This window comes from Muntiacus reevesi, chromosome 3, assembly GCF_963930625.1.
Source record: "Muntiacus reevesi chromosome 3, mMunRee1.1, whole genome shotgun sequence".
In the NCBI taxonomy this organism is placed as follows: domain Eukaryota; kingdom Metazoa; phylum Chordata; class Mammalia; order Artiodactyla; family Cervidae; genus Muntiacus; species Muntiacus reevesi.
The window spans coordinates 11,032,828-11,055,012 of NC_089251.1; the positions used below are offsets into that span (position 1 = coordinate 11,032,828).

The window sequence follows — 22,185 nt, forward strand, 5'->3', positions numbered from 1 at the left end:
TGGTGTGTGGGCAGTGCTTTCCTCGCCGTGCAAGTGACCATCAGAGGGTCTGCGAGTTGGCTCAACGAGAAATTGGCAACCACCATTTTTCTCTTGGGCTTCCTTGGTAGCTCAGCTGGTAAAGAATCTGCCTGCAATGCAGGAGACCCTGGTTTGATTCCTGGCTTGGGAAGACCCCCTGGAGAAGGGAAAGGCTACCCACTCCAGTATTCTGGCCTAGAGAATTCCATGGATTGTATAGTCTACGGGATTGCCAAGAGTCAGACACAGCTGAGCAACTTTTACTTTTCTTCTTTCTTTTATACTTGCTTAGCTTCTGAAGATCTTTGCTGATGAGGAATGACCCCCTGAATCAAGGGGCTGCTGTCTGTTCCCAACTTGCTCAGGAGCCCCCAGCTCACAGCTGAAACAGGTTACCTATGAGCTGTGTGGTGGTGTGGCCTTCTGGCCCTGGAGCCCAGGGTCCTGTTTTAATTATCTGTGTGACCTTGGGCAGGTCATTGACTCTCTCTGCCTTAGTTTCTGACAATATCAACCTCAGAAGATAGTTGAGGGCAGGGGTAGAAACAACGATGATCATCAAAGTCCACCTCAGTACTTGACACGCTATAGTAGGTGCTTTAACATTTTCAGTCTTGTGTATATGAGAGGTGGGTAGGACTACAGAAAGAAAAAAACAAAATCAGAGACTTGTGATATTTCCTTTTATAATGAATTGTCTTCCCTCGAATTTGAAGGGGTGGTAGTGGGAGGAATTTGAAAGGTTTATTTCCCCAATTTTTAAAAGCATTTTATGAGTAACTAATTTTATGAGTAACTCAGGTTGTATGTAATTTATTTTGCACATTTTTAAGTTTTGTAAGTTGATCTACTCACATTAAAGAATATTTGTAAACTAGAGGAAGTCTCACCTGTAATCTCAGCACTGTTGGCACCTTGGCATCAGCGGATTGTAATGGATTGGTGTTAGATGTACATGCCTCATATTGTGTATATTTCAGGTTCTGTAAGTCTTCTCCATCCCCATCCTCAAGTATTAAATAATTTGAGAAATTTAAATCTGAAGACCTAAGTGCAGAATTCAAACCTCTCCCCATAATCCGCAGTCTAGGAATCTGTCCACTCAACATCTCCCATCAACATTTTACAGATTACATCACTTTCCTATACTTGACAGCAGCTCACAGTCACAAATAGTGATTCAAAGGTCTGTTGAGCAAAGCTGGCCTGGGTACACTGGCTTAACATGGGTATGAATCAAAGAAAGCTCTGTTCAGGCTCAGGGCACCAGGATCAGTGATGAGAACAGCAGTGAAATGAAACAGCAGAGGAGAGGAGATGGGGTGGTAGGTTAGGAGCAGAGGTATAAATAAGCAAGGTGCTTTGATATACAGACCCCACACCCCTCACCCCCCGCCAGGCATCCCCCCCAAACAAGTTGGAATGGTTTTGCATTTGTTAAGTTAGTGGTTGGTTTTTGCTGTTTCTATGGTAGCAGCAGCCACCTCCCCCTCTAAAATGCTTTCTTTGCTCCCACCTTCACTGATTTTCTGGTAAGGCTTTTGACCTCCATAGACTTGGGAATCCCAGGAGAGAACTTCTGATAAGAGGATCCTGTTTGAATGAATTCTGTGGGGCTGAATACGCACAAGAGAATAACTCATTTTACTGAGCCCACATAGGTGCCACTCAGGAAGTGGGAAAACCTGGTGGGATAAAGATCAGAATACCCCAGCCCCTGCTACTGGGTTGCTGAGGATCCCACTTCCAGCAGGGCCTTCTCTGAGTCTGTAGAGGGCGCTCATGTCACTGGAATCCTACTTACTGGCTTTGGGCAGGTTGAGGAGCAGGAGCCCTCTTCTCAGGACTTGAAGAGCGTGAACTTGCTCTCTTTGATCTCAGGCTGGAATTTGGGTCAGGCATCGCGAGTTTCTCCAAGGATGTTGCTTGGATGAGCTTTTTTTTTCAGCTTGCCAGTTTATGGACTCCATGCCCTCATGTATGGGGAAGGGGGCTGAAGCTCAAGTTAAAGTCTCTTCTTTGCAAGATTGGTGCATTTTTTTTTGTCTTTGTGTAAAGAGATTGGACTTGGTGTTCCCCAGGTCCTGCCCCGCTGCCTGTGGCACCTGCCCTCTGTTTTCTGAGAGCCTGGTGCAGGCCCTCCTCGAAGTTTTGCTGACCCAGCCAGTGTTCTCACAGCTCCTTCTCAGTTAGCTGTTAGCCTTGATGTTCTTGTTGTAGTTACTTGAATCTGGTGCTTCTTGAATAAGAAATAAATTAATCTATGTTTTTTTGTTTTTTTTTTTAACCAGTAATTATTCAAGACTTAAGACTTGCTCTAAAGGAAAAGCAAGAGAGTGACTCCCAGAAAGGAATCACTTCAGTGAACATGAAGACTTATTAGTGGGAGGGGAAAGGTTCTCTAGTGCAGGAGGTCTCGGCCTTGGCTCTGCTAGCATTTCCCCAGAACTGTGTTTTAGTGTTCATTTTTTCACCATGATGTTGACTCTCTGTTAACGTTACCAGGAAGCAGATTCCAACCATTTTTGACATTTTTGATCAAGGGTCTGCAAACTACAGCACATGGGCCAACTGTGGCCCAGCGCCCGTTTTTGTTTGATGAAGGTGTATTGGCGCATAGCCACACCCACTTGTTTACATATTCTGTAGCTGTTTTGTGCTACCGTGACTGAGTAGTTATGATGGAGACTATATCCACAAACCCAGAATATTTACTACCTGGCCCTTTGTTAGAAAAGGTTACCGACCCCTGTTTTAGATGAAAAAACTGCTGTCAGCCCACAGTCCTGTTACGTGGTGTGTCTGACGTGAAAGTTTGTGAAGAGGGCGTGTGTGCATGAAGGGTTTGAAAGGCCTGGTTCTCTTGCTTACCAGCTGCAGAACCTTGGGCAGATCATTGAGGTACTTTTGACACCTTTCCTTCATTAATAAAATGGGCACTAAAAATAATGCCTACCTCACAGGCTGGCCTTTTCTCCTCCCCCTTTCTCTTACTGCTTGTGACAGCACTCTGGACATCAGAGCAGGCCCTCCATTCATCTGGGAACACTGTTGTTGCTATTTTCTTTCTTAGGAGGAGGAAGCTAAGCAGCTGGTGAGTGAAGCCATAGCAGCCGGGATCTTCAATGACCTGGGGTCGGGAAGTAACATTGACCTGTGTGTCATCAGCAAGAGCAAGCTGGATTTTCTCCGTCCGTACTCAGTGCCCAATAAGAAGGGGACCAGGTAAGTGAAGCCCTCTCCCTGTGGCCACCCTTGTTATATTCATGGCATCTGAACAGGGCTTTCTTTGATTCATACCCATGTTAAGCCAGTGTACCCAGGCCAGCTTTGCTCAACAGACCTTTGAATCACTATTTGTGACTGTGAGCTGCTGTCAAGTATAGGAAAGTGATGTAATCTGTAAAATGTTGATGGGAGATGTTGAGTGGACAGATTCCTAGACTGCGGATTATGGGGAGAGGTTTGAATTCAGCATATGCTGGCCTTCCTCTGGTTTCTTAAAGATGCCTCTGAATTCTGTATGAAGTTCAGTGAGAAGGTACATTTTCCAGGGCAGCCAACCCATAGCTTTTTCTCAGAGTGGTCCAAGAGTCTGAAATGGTTATCAGCCAGAAGTTAGCCTTTGGGAGCTAACTGGTGCTTCTTCCTGTTGTGGAGGGAGCCGTGCTACCTCCTGAGCCTGTGGTGTGTGCTGAGCCTGCGCACAGCCCAGCTCAGAGTGGGTGAGGGGGGCGAGGGGGGCGGGCGAGGCGCACATTGATTATGTAACTGGAAAGTGGCCAGCCCTGGTGGCAGGTGAGCCGCTCAGCAGCAGTCTCGAGTGGCGGTCCAGCTGCCTAACTCTTCCTGGAGGCTGAGCCACTCAAAACGTGGCTCCTGACCTCTGCTCCAGCAGCCTTCATCTGAATGTACGCAGGAGCAGTTAGAAACTCAGCCCCAGGTTTGGCCAGAGGAGAGCACGCACACCTCCTTCCTCAGTGCTGCTTCCACTCCCACCACATGTACTCAACTCCAAGTTGGGTAATTCACGAGGAAAGGAAAGAACATTGAGAAGTAGCAGGTATTCAGCGCAGTGTGTGCTCAGCATCGTGGACCCGCGGGGTGTTTGAGAGGGTAGGACAGCACAGCAGAGAAGAGCTCTGGCTTGGGGTGGGGACTCTGGGCACCTGTCTTGGATCACTTTGGGGCTGGACAAGATGATCTCTATTGAGCCCGTGGGATCCCTTGGGCCCCGAGTGGGAAGGGAAGCAACCTTTCAGGCCTGGGCTGTGTTGGACTTGGCCTTGCACATGCGCATTGGCTCCTCTGCGGTGCGTATTGCAGCCCACTGTTGCCTCAGGTAGAAGTGCTCCCCTTGTGCTGCTGAAACCAGGTGCCGTAACCCAGGGTGGGGAGGAGGCTCTCCATTCCTCCCACAGACTTTGTGGTTCAGAGGAGTCCAGCAGACAGGAGTCACATGGGGCTCTGGCTCCAAAGCCACAAGCCGCCAAGGGTCCATCCAGGTCGGGGAAGGAGCAGCATCTCCACACCAGTACCGGGGTCGGGGCACACCTGGAGGAGGTGCTGCTGCTCCGGTCCTTTAAGAGCATGGTGGGGACTGTGGGAAGGCTTCACAGAACTGAAGGCCCCACTGCTCTTGGCTGCGCAAACTCCTGGTTTTGTACAGAGCTCTGTTATGTCACCTTCTTCTGTCTCCTGCCCTCTTTGAGCACAAGCTCCCACGTGAGAGGATGGCTTTTCAAGGAGCCACATGGTCATGGCACAGCCAACAGCCTCCTTAGTCCACGTCAGGTGGACAGAAAGTGTCTCAGCTGCGGACAGACGAGAGGAACAGTTGGGCTGGTGCTGCTTTGACAGTGTTGTCTTCTTGGCCCCACTGTGAAATTAGCAATTCAGATTTTATCTTATAGGCTGCCATGCTCAGAGAAACCTTTCAGATTCACCTAAGAAAAGCAGTGTTGGGTGGGCCTTAGTGGTGATATACTGTGTCCCTTTGGGGACAGTTAACTCTCCCTTCCTGAGTCTCGAGTGTGGTCAACAGTGAGAAGCCCAGAGTCTGGCTGCGGGTCAGTTTTGTACTGTTAATGCTTCCAGATATTTTTACCATGTTTAAGCTTACTCCTTGGAAGGAAAGTTATGACCAACCCAGATAGCATATTAAAAAGCAGAGACATTACATTGCCAACAAAGGTCCGTACAGTCAAGGCTATGGTTTTTCCAGTGGTCATGTGTGGATGTGAGAGTTGGACTATAAAGAAAGCTGAGCATCAAAGAATTGATGCTTTTGAACTTTGGTGTTGGAGAAGACTTGAGAGTCCCTTGGACTGCAAGGAGATCCAACCAGTCCATTCTAAAGGAGATCAGTCCTGGGTGTTCATTGGAAGGACTGATGCTGAAGCTGAAACTCCAATACTTTGGCCACTTCATGCAAAGAGTTGATTCATTGGGAAAGACCCTGATGCTGGGAGGGATTGGGGGCAGGAAAAGGGGACGGCAGAGGATGAGATGGCTGGATGGCATCACCGACTCTGTGGACGAGTTTGAGTAAACTCCGGGAGTTGGTGATGGACAGGGAGGCCTGGTGTGCTGCGATTCATGGGGTCGCAAAGAGTCGGACACAACTGAGGGACTGAACTGAAGGTTACATTTATGTCATCCGGGGCAGTGGCATCTTAATGAAAGGATTGGCTTCCTGCTGGTTACCAAAGGGTATTAATGCTTTAGGGAGGTTGAAGCTTGAAGGCAGAGAAACAAATGTGTCTCCTGGGGATGGGGAGGTTGGGAAGGAAATCTGAGTGTCCACTCAGTGCCAGGTGCTCGATCTTACCTCTTTCCGTGTGCATCCTGTCTTCCTGTAGCCCCATTTTGTAGCACTTGAGAGCTGAGGAAAGTGACCCTTGTGGGGGCCGAATCCCCCCAACTTTGAAGAACTGGGGGTTAGGAGAGCCAGGGCTCCAGTCTAGGCCGGCTTGCCGCCTAAGTACTTGTCCCTCTCTCCAGCCCTCCATCAGGCCCCTCGGGGATTCTAACTCTCTGCTTTTGTCTTTCTCTCACTAGGTTTGGCCGGTACAGGTGTGAGAAAGGGACCACTGCTGTCCTCACTGAAAAAGTCACGACCCTGGAAATTGAGGTGCTGGAAGAAACAGTCCAAACAATGGACACGTCCTGAATGGTGTCAGTGGATGGCTGGCTGCTGCTCTGGCAGACTAGGGACAATGGAGGCTCCCCCTGTAAGACATTCAGCCGGTGTTTGCTGAATGAACCCAATAAAACAAAACAAAATGAAGTGGCTGAAGTTGGAGCTGTGGTTTCCCACCCCTTTGCTAACTTACTTTTCTCTTTGTTCAGGGTAGTCCCAGGTTTCTTCTTTTTCTTTACTGTTTAGGATGAGTGCAGCACAGCCTTTTACCCTAACAGCCAAGTAGGAGAGAAGCGCTGGTCAGTTCTCAGCCCCAAGAAGGAGCGGGGAGGTGGGCAGCGCTGCTTTGCTCTAGGTGCGTGACCCTGGGTGAGCTCTGCTTTGCCCAGTTTCACAGACGTCCCAAGAACGCTTGGGACTTACTATCTGTAATAATTAGGTAATGACTGTTTCTCCAGTACTCAGGCCTGCTGAATGGTTGAAATTGTGTACCTCCAGAGGGTCCTCATACTAAGCAGAATTGTTCTCAAGGGGTCGAAAGTTGGTGGCATGCAGAAAGCAAGTTCATCTGTGTCCAAAGCTGATATTGCCAAAGGAGACAGACAACAGTAGGGATTCTGAGAGCCATGAGGAGAATATTTGCAAAAAGTCTGCCTGGAATCAGAAAAACTTCCAGTGCTAAGTGCCAGACAGACAGAAGAGTCTGACTGTCCTCTAGGGCATGCTCATCTGGGGGACATGAGAAAGAGGCTCGGTGCCATGGTCTCCCAGAGTGAACCCACTCTTGGGCAAGTCGTCCTGGTTAAACTGCCAGGAGTCGGGTGGGGAGAACAATGCAATTATTTAGGATAGCAACTTGGCTGACGATTTATCAAAATTATCTGGGGAACTTAAAAAAATTCCCAGATTACTCAGTGTCTGGGGCCTGAGAAATTGTGTTTTTAAAAGCAGCTTTAGAGATTGTGCTGCAGTGTGAAGCTGTTTAAAAGAACTCACGAATCATACTCATTCACAGAAGGAACCCCTCTTACCCATTTTATTTCAACCATGGAGGATGAGTACAAAGCAGAGGCTGCATCTGAAGAAAATCTCTCAAACGCGACAGTATTACAGTAGAACAGAGTTCACACGAGAAATCGGCACACTGGCCCGACCCAAATCCTCTGTCCCCAGGGAGGCCTGACCAGGACACCAGTGGAGCGGACGTATGTGCTCTCTGTCTGAGGGCTGAACTGTCACCAAGTCAGTGGGCGACCATGTAGACCATTTGAGGATTAACTTGAGTGTAAAAACAAAATTCAAACCACTTCCTTCAGAGCTTCAGTTTTCCTTAAGTTCACATTTATAAATTAGTCTTCACAGTTAATCCTATTTGGGAGCAAGAAATAAGTGAACACACTTCTGGTTTTCTACAAATAATACAGTTGTACGTTAACTCTTGACTTGCATGGTCTGTGGATTTCAGCTTTGTGAAGGGGTGAGTAGCTATCATTTTGGATCATCTGCCATGAGCTAGATAACTTACATATTTTATCTCAAATTCTGTGAGCAACCCTGAAGAGAGATGTTATTAAGTCCATTTGATAGATGAGGCAACAGTCTCAGGTTAAGAAGCTTGCCCAGGGTCATGCCAGGAAGGTGCAGAACCAGCGCAAAGCCTGTATGTTTTTATTTCCTATGCCTCCTCAGGGACGAAAACACTTGACACTGGTCATTCAGTGAACTGCCAGCTTTCAAGCCGGTGACAAGGGCCTGGTGCTGGCAGGTGTTCAGAAGCGGCCTGAGCTGACTGCACAGAGAACACTCATGGCTTTCAAATACTGTTTACCTCGATGTCAGATGCTGGGTTCACCTCATCGTCATTTATCAAGTTATAAACATAGAGAAAAATATTAGGAAAATCTCCACTCTACTTAAAAAAAAAAAGGATTTCCACTTTCTTCCCTTACAACAGAGTAAGTTAAGCACACAGCTTGATTGTTTGAAAAGATTCTAAGAGCTAAACTTGCCACTATCCATTTAAAAAGGCTCACTACAAATCAGAGAGTCTCCTGTATTCTCCTGTTACTACAAACCTTAACAGGTCACTGAAGGAATTATCCGAAAGATTCACATTACAGTCCAGATATAAGGGGTATGTCAGTGGCTCACTGAATCATCCACCCCTTGCGACCCAGCTGAGAGTGTTCACAACAGTTTAAAGAAAGGAGTTTCGAATGTGACCACCAGTAACACATGACCAGTGCCCCTCCCCCCAGCAGCCCTGTATTCAGCATCTGCTATGAAGCCCGGGCCCCTCTTTGGGGAACCTGCTGAACTCTCTAGTCTTAGTTGGTCCCAGCTACCAGGTGGCCACTTTGGAGAAGACTCAGGTAAGGCAGGTAAGGTGTGGCTTCTGAGAAGGCACGCTGCATCCACGCTCAGGTGCTCGAAGTCCACACGTGCATCTGTTTGGCAATCTGGTGCACATAGCTGATGTCGGGTCTCTGGTTGGGGTCAGGGTGGATACACATGCTGACCAGTTCTCGTAACTGCAAAAGACAGATGATGCGTATTACTCCTAAGCAGCCTTGTTGAGGTTCTGCATTAACTCATTAACCCTCTCGGTACCTACATGATGAGCAAAGACACTCAAGACGGGTGAGTGGTGGGCGAGCAGGGCCAGTGTTTGGCCTGTCCGGTCCCAAGGACCAGGTCTTGGAGACCCTGAGAGTGCTGCCTCCAAAGAATTTTGAACTTACGCTGTCTCCACTACTGGGTAAATCTGTGTACTGTGTGTGTGTGTGTGTGTGTGTGTGTGTGTGTGTGTGTGTGTGTGTGTGTGTGTCTGCTGTCAGTCATGCAGATGCCCAAAGCAGAGGACAAAACTCAAGGCAAGGGCTTATTGATCATAATAAATGCATTAACATGCAGCAGAGCTGCAGTCTGCCCACCCCCTGGCCTCTTTATTGTGCTCATGAAAGACGGAGCTTTTAATTATACAGACACTGAAGGCTGCTCCTGCCTCCGGGTGGGGGAGGGGTACCTTGAGCCTCTGATCACCTCCATTCTTCTGATAGCCAGAGTGCCAATTATTTTAATGGTAATTAAAGTAATGACCTTAGAAAGCCTACATCTTAACTTGCATCACTGGGCTCACTGCAGTTTTTTCTTTTTCATTTAAATACCTGCTGCTGGAAGGGCTGGCCAGACACAGCAGGGAGAAGGGAGATCCTGACTAAGGGGGCTCACACGGACTCCGGGCCAGGCCCAGCGGGTCTGGTGGTGGGCACACGGGTCATGTGGTGGTGCTGCAACTTCCTGCTTCACTCCTGAGCTGTTCCAGGCTGAGGGATCTGGGGTTCCTCCCCTGGGAGAGGTTCCAGCCTGTGTGCTGCCTTGCTGGGGATTTCACTGCTTTATAAATACTGGGAAGCTCCTGGCCAGATGCAGCCGAGCCTGCAAGACCAAATTCCATAACCTTACAGTGTTTGGGGGCTGTGGCTGGCCTCTGATGTGTGAAAGTGCCCAAGAAAACCACATTAAGGTAGTCTGTGAGTAGACCACACAGTTGGCAATAAGTGCCTGCCTGAAAATTTCAAAAGAGAAACAATGTCTTATTCCTAAAAGGAGATATAACTTCAAAAATGAAGTGTGCAGAAGAGCTCCAGTGCTGAGAATTAACACTTCCAGGAGCTGCACACAGCTGGTGAAAGCCAGGTGCTCTGGGGTGGAGGCGCTCTGGATGGTGGAAGGACTGACTTGGGAGGGAAGAGGGCCAAAGGCTTTATGAGAATTCCTTCATTCCAGCTTCATAACCACGAGGCAGAGTTGACAGTTCCCATTGACAAACTGGCAAACTGAGGCCCAGAAAAGTTGTCATTTGCTCCAGGTGGTATGACTCCAACCTTCTCAACAATGTCCAACAAACAGGGCTTTCCTGGTGGCACAGGGGGAAAGAATCCGCCTGGCAACACAGGGAGACACGGGTTTGATCCCTGATCTAGAAGATCCCACATACTGCAGAGCAGTTAAGCCCCTGCACCACAAGTACTGCTCCTGTGCTCGAGAGCCACAACTGCTGAGCCTACAATGTCCTGGTTGCCCTAGAGCCCACGCTCTGCAACAAGAGAAGCCACCGCAAGGAGAAGCCCCCGCTCTGCAACAAGAGAAGCCACCGCAAGGAGAAGCCCCCGCTCACCACAAGTAGAGAAATGCCCTTGCAGTAACCAAGACCCAGCACAGCCAAAATACCTATGGATAAATAAATTTAAAAATCCAAACAAAACGGGAAGAAAAACCAATGCGACTATTAAGTTGGCGAACAACTCAACTAGTTTCTCCTCTCCTACCAACTTCCACCCCAGACGGTAAGTACTTCCTCCAAAGGTACACAGGAGAACTCTGCAAGCCAGTGAAGCAACAGCCACAAGACAGAGTGCAGTGAGCAGCTCTAGGGATGTGCATTCCTGCCCTCACTCTGCCGCCGGAAGTCCACAGAGCCAGCAGGCATGGGAACAAAGGCTGCCGGAGAAGGGTGGCCGAGGCCCCTTCTGGTCAGCCGGCCTGGATGCAGGGTTAGCACACACTGGGACACTTGGTCGCTATAGCCTGGTGGGCAAGGACTGCGCCTTCCAGAACCTTCACAATGGTGAAGTGAGCAGCCCGGATGCCGCCTCGCCTTGGCTGGACGACTGGCTGTGGAAGAGGGCTACACCCTCAGGAAACAGGCTGGCACGGCAGCTAGGTGCAGGGTCATCTGGGTCAAACCCTGCATTCGTCACAAGCAAGGTCCTTAACCCCTCTGAGTCATTTAACCTTCCTGGTAAAATGGCATTAGGGGCAGGGGGATTCAACAGTCATAAATGTGAGCTGTTGTTATTGTGAGGCGATGGCCTGCAGGCTGGGCCCAGGGAGATCAGACTCCCTGTCACACCCCCTAGTGCTGACCCTGAACACAACCCGTGGAGCGTTTCCTTTGAGCCAGGCTTTGCTACAGCCAGTGGCTACTCTGGCTGATGATGGTGGTAAGCATCAGCCTGGTGCTGGACTGAGCACGTCCCCCTGCATTACCTCAATCCTCTGAGGGAGATTCCAGGATTACCCCTATTTTACAGATAAGGAAACAGACTTAGTTCAGTGACTCGCCCAAGAATAGTGAGGTGAGCATGTTACACTCTTAAGCACTCTGGGCTGTAAATCTGTCCTCTCCTCCTCACCTTTTATCCATGAAGGCAAAACATCAACCCTGCTTTTAAGAAGAGGGACCTGAGGCAGAAGACGCTCTCTCACAGCTTTATCCATCACAGCCTGACCGCCAGACTTGTCAGAGTCTGTATCCAGAGCCCCTGCCCTCAGTGTACAATGTTGGAAATAAGACCACCAAAGGGTCTGACGCAGGCCTGTGACAGCAAGGGGACCGGTCTACTTGCTGTGGTTTCCCGTCATGGGAGCAAGTTGGCTGCCAATGGTAGCGTGGGGCCAGTGAGGCCCTGCCACCCCTCGTTCTGCGCCCGTCTCGGGGTCCCAGAGCAGAGAGCCTCACTCTAGCCCCGGGCTGGGAGCCAAAGGGTCAGAAGGGGGCCGACGGGGCAGCTCCCGCCAGTTCCTATCCGGCGGGTGGGCTGCAGCCCTGCTGCTGGAGGCCACACCAGGTCCCTGAGACCTGACCTGCCTCTTAATCCGCCCCCCCACCCTGAGTCGCTCACTCAGGGAGTGGGGCAGTCACTTCCTTCTGCACCCTGTTAAGTGAACCCAGGCCCAGCCCCTCCTGGAGCCTCGCTGGAGCTCACCAGGCCTAACCCTGGCGGCAGCAGACCCACCTTTTCAGAGTAATGTTCCCCGGGGAGAGGCGGGTAGTCACACTGCTCGATCTTCTGGCAGAGGGAGAAGAGATTCATTTTGTCTCCATAGAAGGGGCTCTGAAGAGCTGCCATCTGCAAGGAGAGGGGTGAGAGGAGTTTTTAGCCCTGAGGTCCAGGGGAGAGGGGGCTGCTCCTGTGGGGGGTGGTGCTTCCGGGTCCTCACTGCAGCGGCCGTCCAGCAAGGCTCCCCCACATCCTGAGGAAGCTGGGGTACAACAGCAAGAGGCAGTTTTAACACGACCCTTGTTACATAAGCAAGTTAAATGGGACAAAGGTTTCAGTGACAAAACTAAGGGCAACAAAGAAGGCGCATCTGCATCCTGAGGGCCAGCCATGTGCAGACGCCTGCCTGCCCACAGCTCTGATTTTGGTCCTAAGTACACAGGGCATGGGGAGACTGGCCCTGCTCAGGAGGAGCTGTGCTTGGGACTGGTGGGTTCCTCTTGTCATGTGGTCTTATATTTCTAAAGAGCAATTCTGACACTCATGGGAGGATGTCTATTTGAGAAGTAAATTTAGGAAACTACTTACCTAAGGACTAACGTTTGTGAAGTGTTGGGTGGAGGGGATGGAGAGGCATTTTTTACTTTCATTCTGGCCATGCTCCAGCCCGTCACAGAGATGCTGTGGAAGCCCAGGGTTCAGGGCAGTGGCCGCTGCCGCCTGGCCGCTGCACGCCCAGACATCATCAGGAGGGGGCGCAGGGCTGTTTGGCTGCCCGTAAAGGCGGGGCCTGGGACCCTGGGCTTCACCGACGACGCTCCAGACAGAAGCTTCCTGAATCCCACCCAGCTCCGCACTCACTTGCTGCGGGCCTGCCCCTGGTCTCGTCATCTGAGATGGACACAGCTCCCCCTGCAAGGCTGCGGTGAGCCTTGGCCAGCCCAGGAAGAGGGTCCCGACCCGCGCTGTCATCCTCTGGCTCCACTCTGGAAGCAGGCCCTCTCCTGGGGGCTGTGGAGGCCCTGGCGGGTTCTTGCCACATCAGGGAACTAGTGGAGCTTCCCACCCCACCACTCAGCACCCTTGGGGGTGTCTTCAAAGGGGACACAGGAACCGAGGAGTGGCCGTGTTAGGCGGCCCAGTGAGGCCCCCGCTGGCCCCATCTGCTGATGAAGCTGTAATGAGATTAAAGTGCCGCCTGTCACTCCTGCCTCCAGTTGACGGCCCAACTCCTCTTGCTACTCAAGCGCCGTCAGCTACCTGTGCCCGCCTGGCCATTCAGCCCTGGTTCCCCTCAAGGAGCTGGTGCCAGGGCCGCTCTGTACACGCGCCTCAGCCAGGGCCTCCGGGACACCTGAGGAATCCGTGCTCCCCGTCAGGCCCCGGGGGGTGGGCCAGTGAACCCCGTCTCAGGGCAGAACGTGGTAGGTGGCCCATCAGCTTTAGTTTCCTGGCCTGCCCCCGTGTTCTGTTCAGCCCTGTGAATAGGTCAGCTGACCCTGAGAGCACAGCTTGCCTCCTTCAGGGGACACAGGAGTTTTCAGACCCCACACAGTGTCATTGGGCTTCCAAATGGCCTTTGGAGAGACGGTGTGGCCTGGAGACCTGGGGTTTCCTCTGACCCAGATCAGGAGTCTCCCCAGAGCAGCACCTGTGGGCCCAGCGCCTGCACTGAGTGATTTCAGAGGGGTGCTGAGCCTTACTGCTCTCTTCCACCTGACCAGGGGCGTGGGCCTCTGAGGGCTGTGGACCACCTGGACTGTGAAACCCCCCGTGGGAAGGCTGCAGGGAGTGGCCGTGCACTTGGTAGAGCAGGAGGGGTGTGCAGAAGCCGGGAACTGGCTTTACCAACCAGCGTGCAAAATGGCATCGCTTGGGTGATGTATTTCCAGTAATTAAAACGAGAACCTCAGGTGCAAAGGGTTAATTGGGCAGTTTCAAAGGGACATCTGTTGCCACGGCAGAGAGCAGCTGAGGCTCCAGGGTGGTCACTCAGAGTGATCTGGTGCCCTTCAAGTCAAGGCAGGTGGATTAAGACGGATTTTCCAGGAAAGTGTTTCTGTCCAAAGTAGAAAGGACGCTTAAATGCTGGCCCCACTAACACGGGGCTCTGGTTTTTCATGTGTCTGACCTGGGAGAGGGACTGGGTGATCCTTTCAACCAGCCAGCCTGATCTGATTTGCAAAGAAGGGCCCCCGAATGGTGAGGCCTGAGTCCCGTACATGCCGTCCCCTGCGGATAACCTTTCCATCCCTTCCAGCGCCTTCCCCAGTTAGAGAAACACTTTCTGAAAAGGGTCAGCAGTGAGCTCTGCCAGAGGAGCCCTCTCAGCCTCCCCGGCTCACAGACACTTCTACATCCATACATGCAGATTCTAGTGGAAGCAGCATCCCCCTGCCCCCCTCCCCAGGCCGCTCCCCCTCCAGCTGCTGGCCACGGGCCTTCCACCCGGATCAGAGCATCGCGCTGTGAAGGAACCTCTGGGGTTGCTGGAGACACTGGGATTAGAACGATTAGCCCGGATGTCGAGATCTCATACCGGCGACCACCCACCTCTGACTGGTCGAAGCAGAGGAGGATTGGCTGGCTGGGGCTGACACTGGTTGCCTCGTTAGAACTGCCAATGCCTCAGCTCTCAGCGCTGCTTCTCAGAGGCAGAACTTTTCCTCCCTGGCATCATTGGGATGACACATGGCCAGAGAGATGGGCAAGTATGGGCACTTGCCCCCGCCGGGAGGGCTCAGGGAAACTGGTATGTGATTTGAGATGTCAGAAGGAGAAGTGGTCTCTGACTCAGAGGGGACAGCAACTGCCTTTGACTCCGGCCCTTTCAGGGCCTCAGACATCCATCTCATCACCAGTTTCTCCCAAGCTCGTCTGGGAGTGAAGGCTGACCCCAGGGGCTAGCTGCCAAGCAGTTTGCAGCCCTGCTTCCCCAAACCCTTCTCTGGGTCAAGCCAGAATAAAGCAGATTCCACACAAGGCACAGCTCCACCCTGGTCTTCCCTTGCTCCCCCTCCGGCCCACTTTCCTGCTGGTCTCAGCCTCGAGGCTGCTGTGAGAAGGCCCCCCACTGCGGACCCTGATTCCTTCAGCTCCACGCTCAGAGCTGAGCTCCCATGTAAATAAGTAAATTCTGCAGAGAGCCCAGGCAGCCTGCTGAGCGCCTCCACGGGCGTGCCGGGTAATGAAAACAAAGCACCAGGCCTTCCGACAGGCCAAGCTCAGGCATCCCTGCTGGGAGCTCCTGGAGGGGCCACTGCGGTTGCTGGGGGCGCCTCACAGCCAGTCCTTCCCCCGGAAAGGGGCTCTGAGTCGAGGTCCTGCATCTCTTTCTCCACTTTCTCCACCTCCCCTGCTGGCTGGGGAGAAGGCATGAGGCCCTGGCTCCACAAGGACCGCCTCCCTGGCCCCCGTTCACAGAAGGGCGGGTATCTATGCCCGGGCACCACTGCCCATGTAGGCCACTTCCTAGCTCTGTGACCCTGGAAGGTCTCTCCCCTCCTCTCAGCCCGCTTCCTCCCTTGCAGCAAAGCTGGGACTGGCCTGGTGTCATTCTTGGGATCCACTCCAATGTCCACAGCAGTGTGGCTCCCAGCTGCTGGGCTGTTTGGCCTGTTTGTCCCATGCTGACCCCTTCAGGACAGATCCCACTTGGCACCCACCAGAGGGGTGCAGGCCAGGTGTATTGTTTTGTGGTGGTTCCTCACTAGCCATGGGGTGACATCAGCATCTTAAGGTGACCTCAGGAGGTTTTCAGCGGACATCTGGATGCCCAGGTGGAAGGTGATGGTGGTGGGCTGAATAAAGGTCCCCAAAGATGTTCACATCCTAATCCTTGGAATTGGCAAATGTGTTGCCTGTATGGCAAAATAAATTTGGCAGATGTTATGAAATTAAGGATCCCAGATAGGCGGAGTGTCCTACGTGATCCAGGTCGGCCCTACTACATGTAAACACAGTTTCTTTATAAGGAGCAGAGAGAGACTGGAGTACAGAAGAGGTCTGTTGACTTAAGTGATACAAGGAAGAGGTCACAAGCCAAGGAATGCAGGTGGCCTTTTCCTTTTCCTGCCTTGAGTCCAGGGAAATAGACTGTGGACTTCTGGCTTCCAAAGGGGAAGACAGTAATTTTATGTTGAATCAGGCCAACCAATAATCTGTCACGGGGACTCCTGATACTCCCAGTCCACACTGGGGCTCGGAGGGAAGGGCAAGCCTGTCTCCACTGCGCGCAGGTTTCCTCTGGCTCTGTGCTGCCGCCTGCCGCCCTGGCCCAGGGGTGCTCCACTGGGTCCGCTCAGAAGCCTTGGAAGTGATCTGCGGGTGTGGGGGAGGGGGGGACAATGGGGGTGGGAGAGCCTGTCGCAGATCTACAGGCTGGTGCCCTCGGGGTGCCCCACAGGCTGTGCACTGGGGGTTCATGGCCCTGGGCTCAGGTGCATCTCCCTCCCCATCTGCTGGGAAAACATCCAGTTCTATTTTCCCACAGGGCTTGGGGGTGGCAGCCTGGGGAAGAGACCCCACTGCCCTCTGCCCTCAGAGGGGCCGCCACGCCAACCACACCAGTCCTCCTTTGTCGGAGACCCGGGGCTATTGGGTTTAGGTCAGCTGTCCCCTTGCACGCAGGACTCGTCTGATTTCATTGACTTCCCATGCCTGGCTTCGAGTCACACAGCCCCACACAGTGCCAGCAAATCAATACTAAAACAAACCAGCCCCTCCAGACTGGGGAGGCGCTACGGATGCTGCCTCTTTACACATGTATTCACGCACCCAAGGCATGGCCTCGAGGACAGCGTCTGCCTCTAGGGAGCGAGCACCGGTGCGGATGGCTTGGCACCAGCTCGGGAGCCCCGAGGACAGAAGTAGGGCCGTTATATCCCTAGGGCCACCTGCGTGCCTGTTTGTTTACATCTGGAGACTCGCGTGGTTCAGAGGCAGGAAGGGGCTTACAGAAATCCTGAACGCAGCACAGAGAAGGAAAGAACCACCTGGACTAGGTGAGTATCCATGAGGGCAGGAGGACAAAGCCACATCTCCATGGGGACACGTGACAATTGGACTCTGGCTCCCTGCTGGCCAAAGTGCAAAGGGAAATGTGGCCAGCTGCTCACGTGCACTGGCTCAGGGGCTCAGAGGCAGCAAGGGGGGCAGTGAGAGCGCTTCCTTGACCTGTCCCCCGACCACCCAGGGCCTTCCGAGTCAGGTGCCGTCCACACCTCATGAGCCAGGTGTGAGCCCGTTACACGTGGGCACCTGCAGCTCCTGGGCCCTCAGGGGCGAAGACTGAGGTCAGGGCCCCGAGTCTCTCTCACCCAATCACCACCACAGCTCCCCACGTGGGAAGCAGTCCAGCTCAGCCCTCCTCATCCCTGGGGCGAGGCCAGAAGCCCCGACACCCTGGTACACTGCAGCTCCCGGGGGCACCACCTCGATGGGGTACTCCTGTTTGGTGCTTATAAAAAATTCCACCTACAACAGATGCCCCTTTGAGGCCCAGGAAACACGGTCTGCTCCCCACCTGATTGCCAGGGCGTGGCTCAGCCACAGACCGTCAGGAGGGCTCAGTGGGACACCCACACGGCACACCTCCAGGGGAAGGGACTCAGGCACAAACGCCACCACGGCCACAGTTCCACTTGGCCTCATCTTCAACCACAAGGCCGCTCTTCAAAATGAAATGTCAGCTATTAACAGCAGGCCACCGGCTTAAAAAGAAAGACGCTGTGAAGTTTAAACCTTGTAAAGGGATCAGCGTTTGGATCTCATAGCCTTAATCTGTAATGCAGCGAGCAGGTATGTCAGCACCGGGAGACTCCAATGGCATAGCCACCCCCATCCTGGTGCTTCAGCAGTGGGCCGCTGACTCCTGAAGTCTATACCCACGGGCCATGAGGTCAACTCCCAGGGCCAGCACTCCCGAGAAAACAAAGAAGTCTCTGCAACTCCAAAACACTCCTTGTGGCCCCTTGACACTACCCCAACACATCGCTGCCCCGGGAGACACTTCAGCTTATCAGTTCTAAGCCAGCTTTCAGGCATGCTCAAATCCACCCCAAGGAAAGAAGAAAAATAATCAAGGTTCCAACTCTAAACCCAAAGCATGTTTGGTGTCTCTCAGCCCTGGAGGGTCTTCAAAGCCCTTCAAAGCCTGAAATGAAATGATATGTTATTTCATTTACCTGGCCTGTGACAACGCAGGATGCTACTATTGCCATTTTACAGACAGGAGACCTGCCCAGCAGAGGGCGGGCCACAGCAGCAGGAGGGTGTGGCTGCCAACTTGCAGATACTAGAGTACCCCGCCTCCCCCAGCAGCTGCAAAAGTTCAAGCTGTCTCATGTCTGAGCCTAACAAGACTCAGAAACATTCCTGTCCCTCCATCCAGGTTGGCCACCAGATCTCAATGGCCATCTGGTGGCTCCATCTCACAGCTTAGGAGAGAGGGTGGTGGTCTCTCTCACAGACCCACAGTCTGAACCTAGAAGATCATGGCCACCCCTTCGTGGGGAGCATTTCAGAGGCATGGGCCTGCACTGACAGGGGGCCTGTGTGGGGTCCGGCCTACGGGTAAAGGACAGACACTGAACAGAATTACCCTGGTTACCAGGGAAACCGGGCAACCAGATCCCCCTGCCTGTGCTCCCTCCATCAACAAGCAGACACTGGACACTCTGTCTGGTTCCAGTCTGTCTCCCTTCCCAGATCTGAGCAGCCCAGGGGCGAGATGGCACCCAGCCTGCCACTGGCCATCCCTCTAACCCCTTCCTGTCCAACAGTGCTAATCAGGCTGACGTTGGGCAGAGCGGACTGGTGAAGGACCAGACCCAGATGGTACCAATGCCACAGGCAGATGTGCATCCCAGATTTCCACCGAGCTGTGAGGTGAGCCCTGCCCTAGCCGGCTGCCCACTACGCTTACCCCTCCAAATGCCGCTGGGTCGCGGGCCATACACTCACCTCATACAGCAAACAGCCCAGAGACCAGATGTCAGACTTGAAGTTGTAGCCGTTCTCATGGATCCTCTCCGGTGACATGTAATATGGCGTTCCCACTGAAACACAGCAAAGGGTCAGGTAGGTGCTCATGCTCTGAGCAGGGGTGAGGGGGGAGGGTATGGGGAGGGGGGAGGCCTGACCTCAGCCTCACTGGGATCCTGGGCAGCCCCCTCGCCCTCTCTTCCTGCCCCTTCCTCTGACAAGTGAGAGGGCTGGGTCAGACTGAAGGGTCCCATGCTCGTAGGGCCCTAAAAGTTCCTGGAAACAGGGACCCACCCAGACCTGAGAATCCATTTTGGGGTTGGGTGGCGGAGGACTGGTGTTCCTTCTAATTACCCAGGGTAGGGGGACACAGAGGCCAGGCTCTGGGAAGCAACTGAACAAGTATCCTCTAAAAGTGACTGCTTAAATCCCAGAAGAGTTCAGATAAGGTTCTCAGCAGTGAAAACCACCACGGTGACTGCTGACCAACCATGGCATGTGAGCCCATTTTACAGATGGAGAAACTGAGGCTCAGAAAAATGGCAGGACTGAGGTTTAAACCCAGATCTTCAGGCTCCAGAAACTGAACTCTTAGCCATGACCCTTGGCTACTAGCACCAATCAACATGTCCTGCCTGAGATTTCTCAACCAGAACAGAAAAGATACTAACCATAAAAGAAAAGACTAATTAACTGGATTTCATTAAAATTAGGAACTTCAGTTCATGAAAGACCACTGAGAGTTAAAAGGCAAGCCACAGACAGGAAGAAAATTGTCCCAACAATGATCTCATAGACAGAATATATTTTTAAACTTCTATAAATCAACACATAAAAGACAAACATCCACCCTCCCTCAAATTAGCAAAATATTTGAAGGGTCATTTCCAGAGGAGACTATCCATCCAAGTCACCAATAAGCACATGAAACGAAGCTATATTTCTCATTACTGAGTAGGGCAATGCAAATTAAAAGTACAGTGAGGTACTACCTACCACCCACCCACCAGAATGGTTTAAGCTAAAAGACTGAGATGACTAAGGTGGTGGTGTGCAGAGCAACTGGAACCCTCATGCATTGCTGATGGGGCCATAAAATAACACAACCACCCTGGGAAACCATGTGGCACTGTCTACTGTCCTACAGTTGCACACTGCCAATGTTAAAATCCAGCAAGTCTGCTCCCAGGTACATGCCTGAGAGAAGAGTACTCCGTCCATCAAGAGACATGATCAAGAATCTGCAGAATGGCTTTATTTGTAATAGCCCCAAACTGGAAACAAGTGGTAATCACCAGTAGAAAGGATAGATTGATAATGTGGTCTATTCACACAAAGGAACACTAAACAGCAATGAACAAGAGCAAATATCAGGTACATGCCACAAAAGGGATCATTTTCACAGATGCAATGTCGAGGGAAAGAAGCCAGGAACAAAAATACCACTATCTGATTTCATTTTTATCCAAAACAGGAAAAATTACTTTATGGGGATGATGATCAGGAAAGGGCTTGAGAGAGCTTTCCTGTATGCATATCCCATCTCAGATAAAAAGCAGAGGAGGCACACCTAAAGACTGGAGTTGGGCAAGCATGGACGGATTTCCTGGTGGGTAGTGAGCTCCCCATCACCAGAGGCATGCAAGTTGCAGCAGAGGGGCTGATTTGGCAGGGCTGAGCAGGGGTGTAGGAACTTGGATTTGTAACCACAGATTTATAATCTGAAATTCTTCTATCAGTCCATTTGAAGGACAGCTGTTCAGGAGGTCAGATTTTAAAGACTGTTACACAGAGGACATTTACACTGGCCATGTGAATGTGACGGTGGCTGGGGCTGTTCTGGACAGAGTCTATGAAGGCAGCCACAGTCCAGTGTGGCAGAGGCTGAGACTGAGATGTGGACTGATGACCCCAGGAAGGAGGGGTGTCCAGTACCACATGTGGGAACACAGGGGACCCGGGGGGAGAAGAGGCCTGTCGATGACCTGGATCAGGAAAGTGATGGCTGCCCCAAGGCAGGGGCCCAGACTTCAGGCTGCCATTGGCCAAAGGCGTTTCAAGGCAACTTATTTTTGACAAGTAAAGGTGTTTAAACACAAAATCTCAACTACCACTCCATGTCACTACTTCTCAGTTTAACACTAAAACAAGAAGAAAACTCAAGATCAAGGACAGTACCTTACATTGAAAAACTTTAGCTGTTTGAAACTTATCATCTTCTTGCTTTTCTCCTCTCTTTGGAGATGGGTGAGAAATTCTGTCATGCCCGTCTTGTGGAGGCCATGAACAGTGTTGGAAACTCCTGCTCCTGGCCTGAGCACCCTAGGAGCGGGATCTTTTTTTTTTAAGTTTATCATAATTTTATTCTAATTTAATAACAAAATTATATAAAATAAGCAGATGATGATGAATTCTGCTTTAGGAGTGGGATCTTGTTACCAAAGTGTCTCAGTGCCTCCTGGGGAGGCACTGGTCACAGCGGGTGCCCTCTAAGCATCTAGTCACCAAGTCAATGAACCCATCTGCATGGTATCAGACAGTATATATCAGATAACACTTGTTTTTCTCACAGTCTAATGCACTATTTACTTAACTCATGTCTGTCCAAGAGGGACTAGCTGATTATTGCTTTACTGGGTTACCAAACACTGTTTGATGGCAATAATCTTTAAACCAGGACAGCAGCTATCACTTAAATAGTTTTAAGAACTGTGTCATCCTATATGCATACTTCATGGCTGAAATCAGGGGGCTAATTGCTACTCAGCAGAAAGAGCTGTCAGTTAGCAAATGAACCCAAGTGGGATTCTATAAGCAAACTGCACTTCTAGTAGCAACCCCTTGTATATTTTGGTCACAAGGGAGCAAAATGAAAATGAACAGGGAAGTGTGAAATGGATGACTTGTCATATCCAAACCACAGGATGAAATCCAAACAGTTCTCACGTAACAGTGGGAACCTCAGACCAAATGGCAAGCGATCCAGCACTCAGGATGCTGTGCTGGACATGCTTACCAGGTGAGGACCGTCTCCCACACAGAACCACCACACAGGGCTGATGGGGTGCACTCAGATGGCGGCGGTCACAGGCCCTGTCCTCAGTGAGGGACAGCAGGTCCACTGTCTGGCTGCACTGCACCAAGACCGCTGGCCAACCACCCCCCACCCCACCCCCGAGCCACAAGTGCTGGCTGGCCCTGACACCTCTTACCACCCTGTCTTACCCTTCGCTTATTCCAGATCCTCCTGGG

The 22,185-nt window shown here is 51.7% G+C and overlaps 2 protein-coding genes across 5 annotated transcripts in view; one reads left to right on the forward strand and one right to left on the reverse strand.

The window, feature by feature from the left end:
* The window catches only part of PSMB7 (proteasome 20S subunit beta 7), a 56,391-nt gene extending 50,081 nt beyond the window's left edge, over positions 1-6,310 (forward strand). Inside the window, exons 7-8 of the mRNA XM_065928478.1 lie at positions 3,095-3,246; positions 6,082-6,310. Of these exons, the coding sequence (XP_065784550.1) occupies positions 3,095-3,246; positions 6,082-6,193 (264 nt within the window). The 3' untranslated portion in view covers positions 6,194-6,310. The remainder of the gene's footprint in view (positions 1-3,094; positions 3,247-6,081) is intronic.
* An 855-nt stretch (positions 6,311-7,165) lies between these two features.
* The window catches only part of NEK6 (NIMA related kinase 6), an 84,844-nt gene continuing 69,824 nt past the window's right edge, over positions 7,166-22,185 (reverse strand). For all 4 annotated transcript variants that reach the window (XM_065928473.1, XM_065928477.1, XM_065928476.1 and 1 more), the window contains exons 8-10: positions 18,913-19,007; positions 11,965-12,078; positions 7,166-8,694 (exon numbers count right to left, since the gene is read on the reverse strand). In XM_065928473.1, the coding sequence (XP_065784545.1) occupies positions 8,584-8,694; positions 11,965-12,078; positions 18,913-19,007 (320 nt within the window). In that variant the 3' untranslated portion in view covers positions 7,166-8,583. The remainder of the gene's footprint in view (positions 8,695-11,964; positions 12,079-18,912; positions 19,008-22,185) is intronic.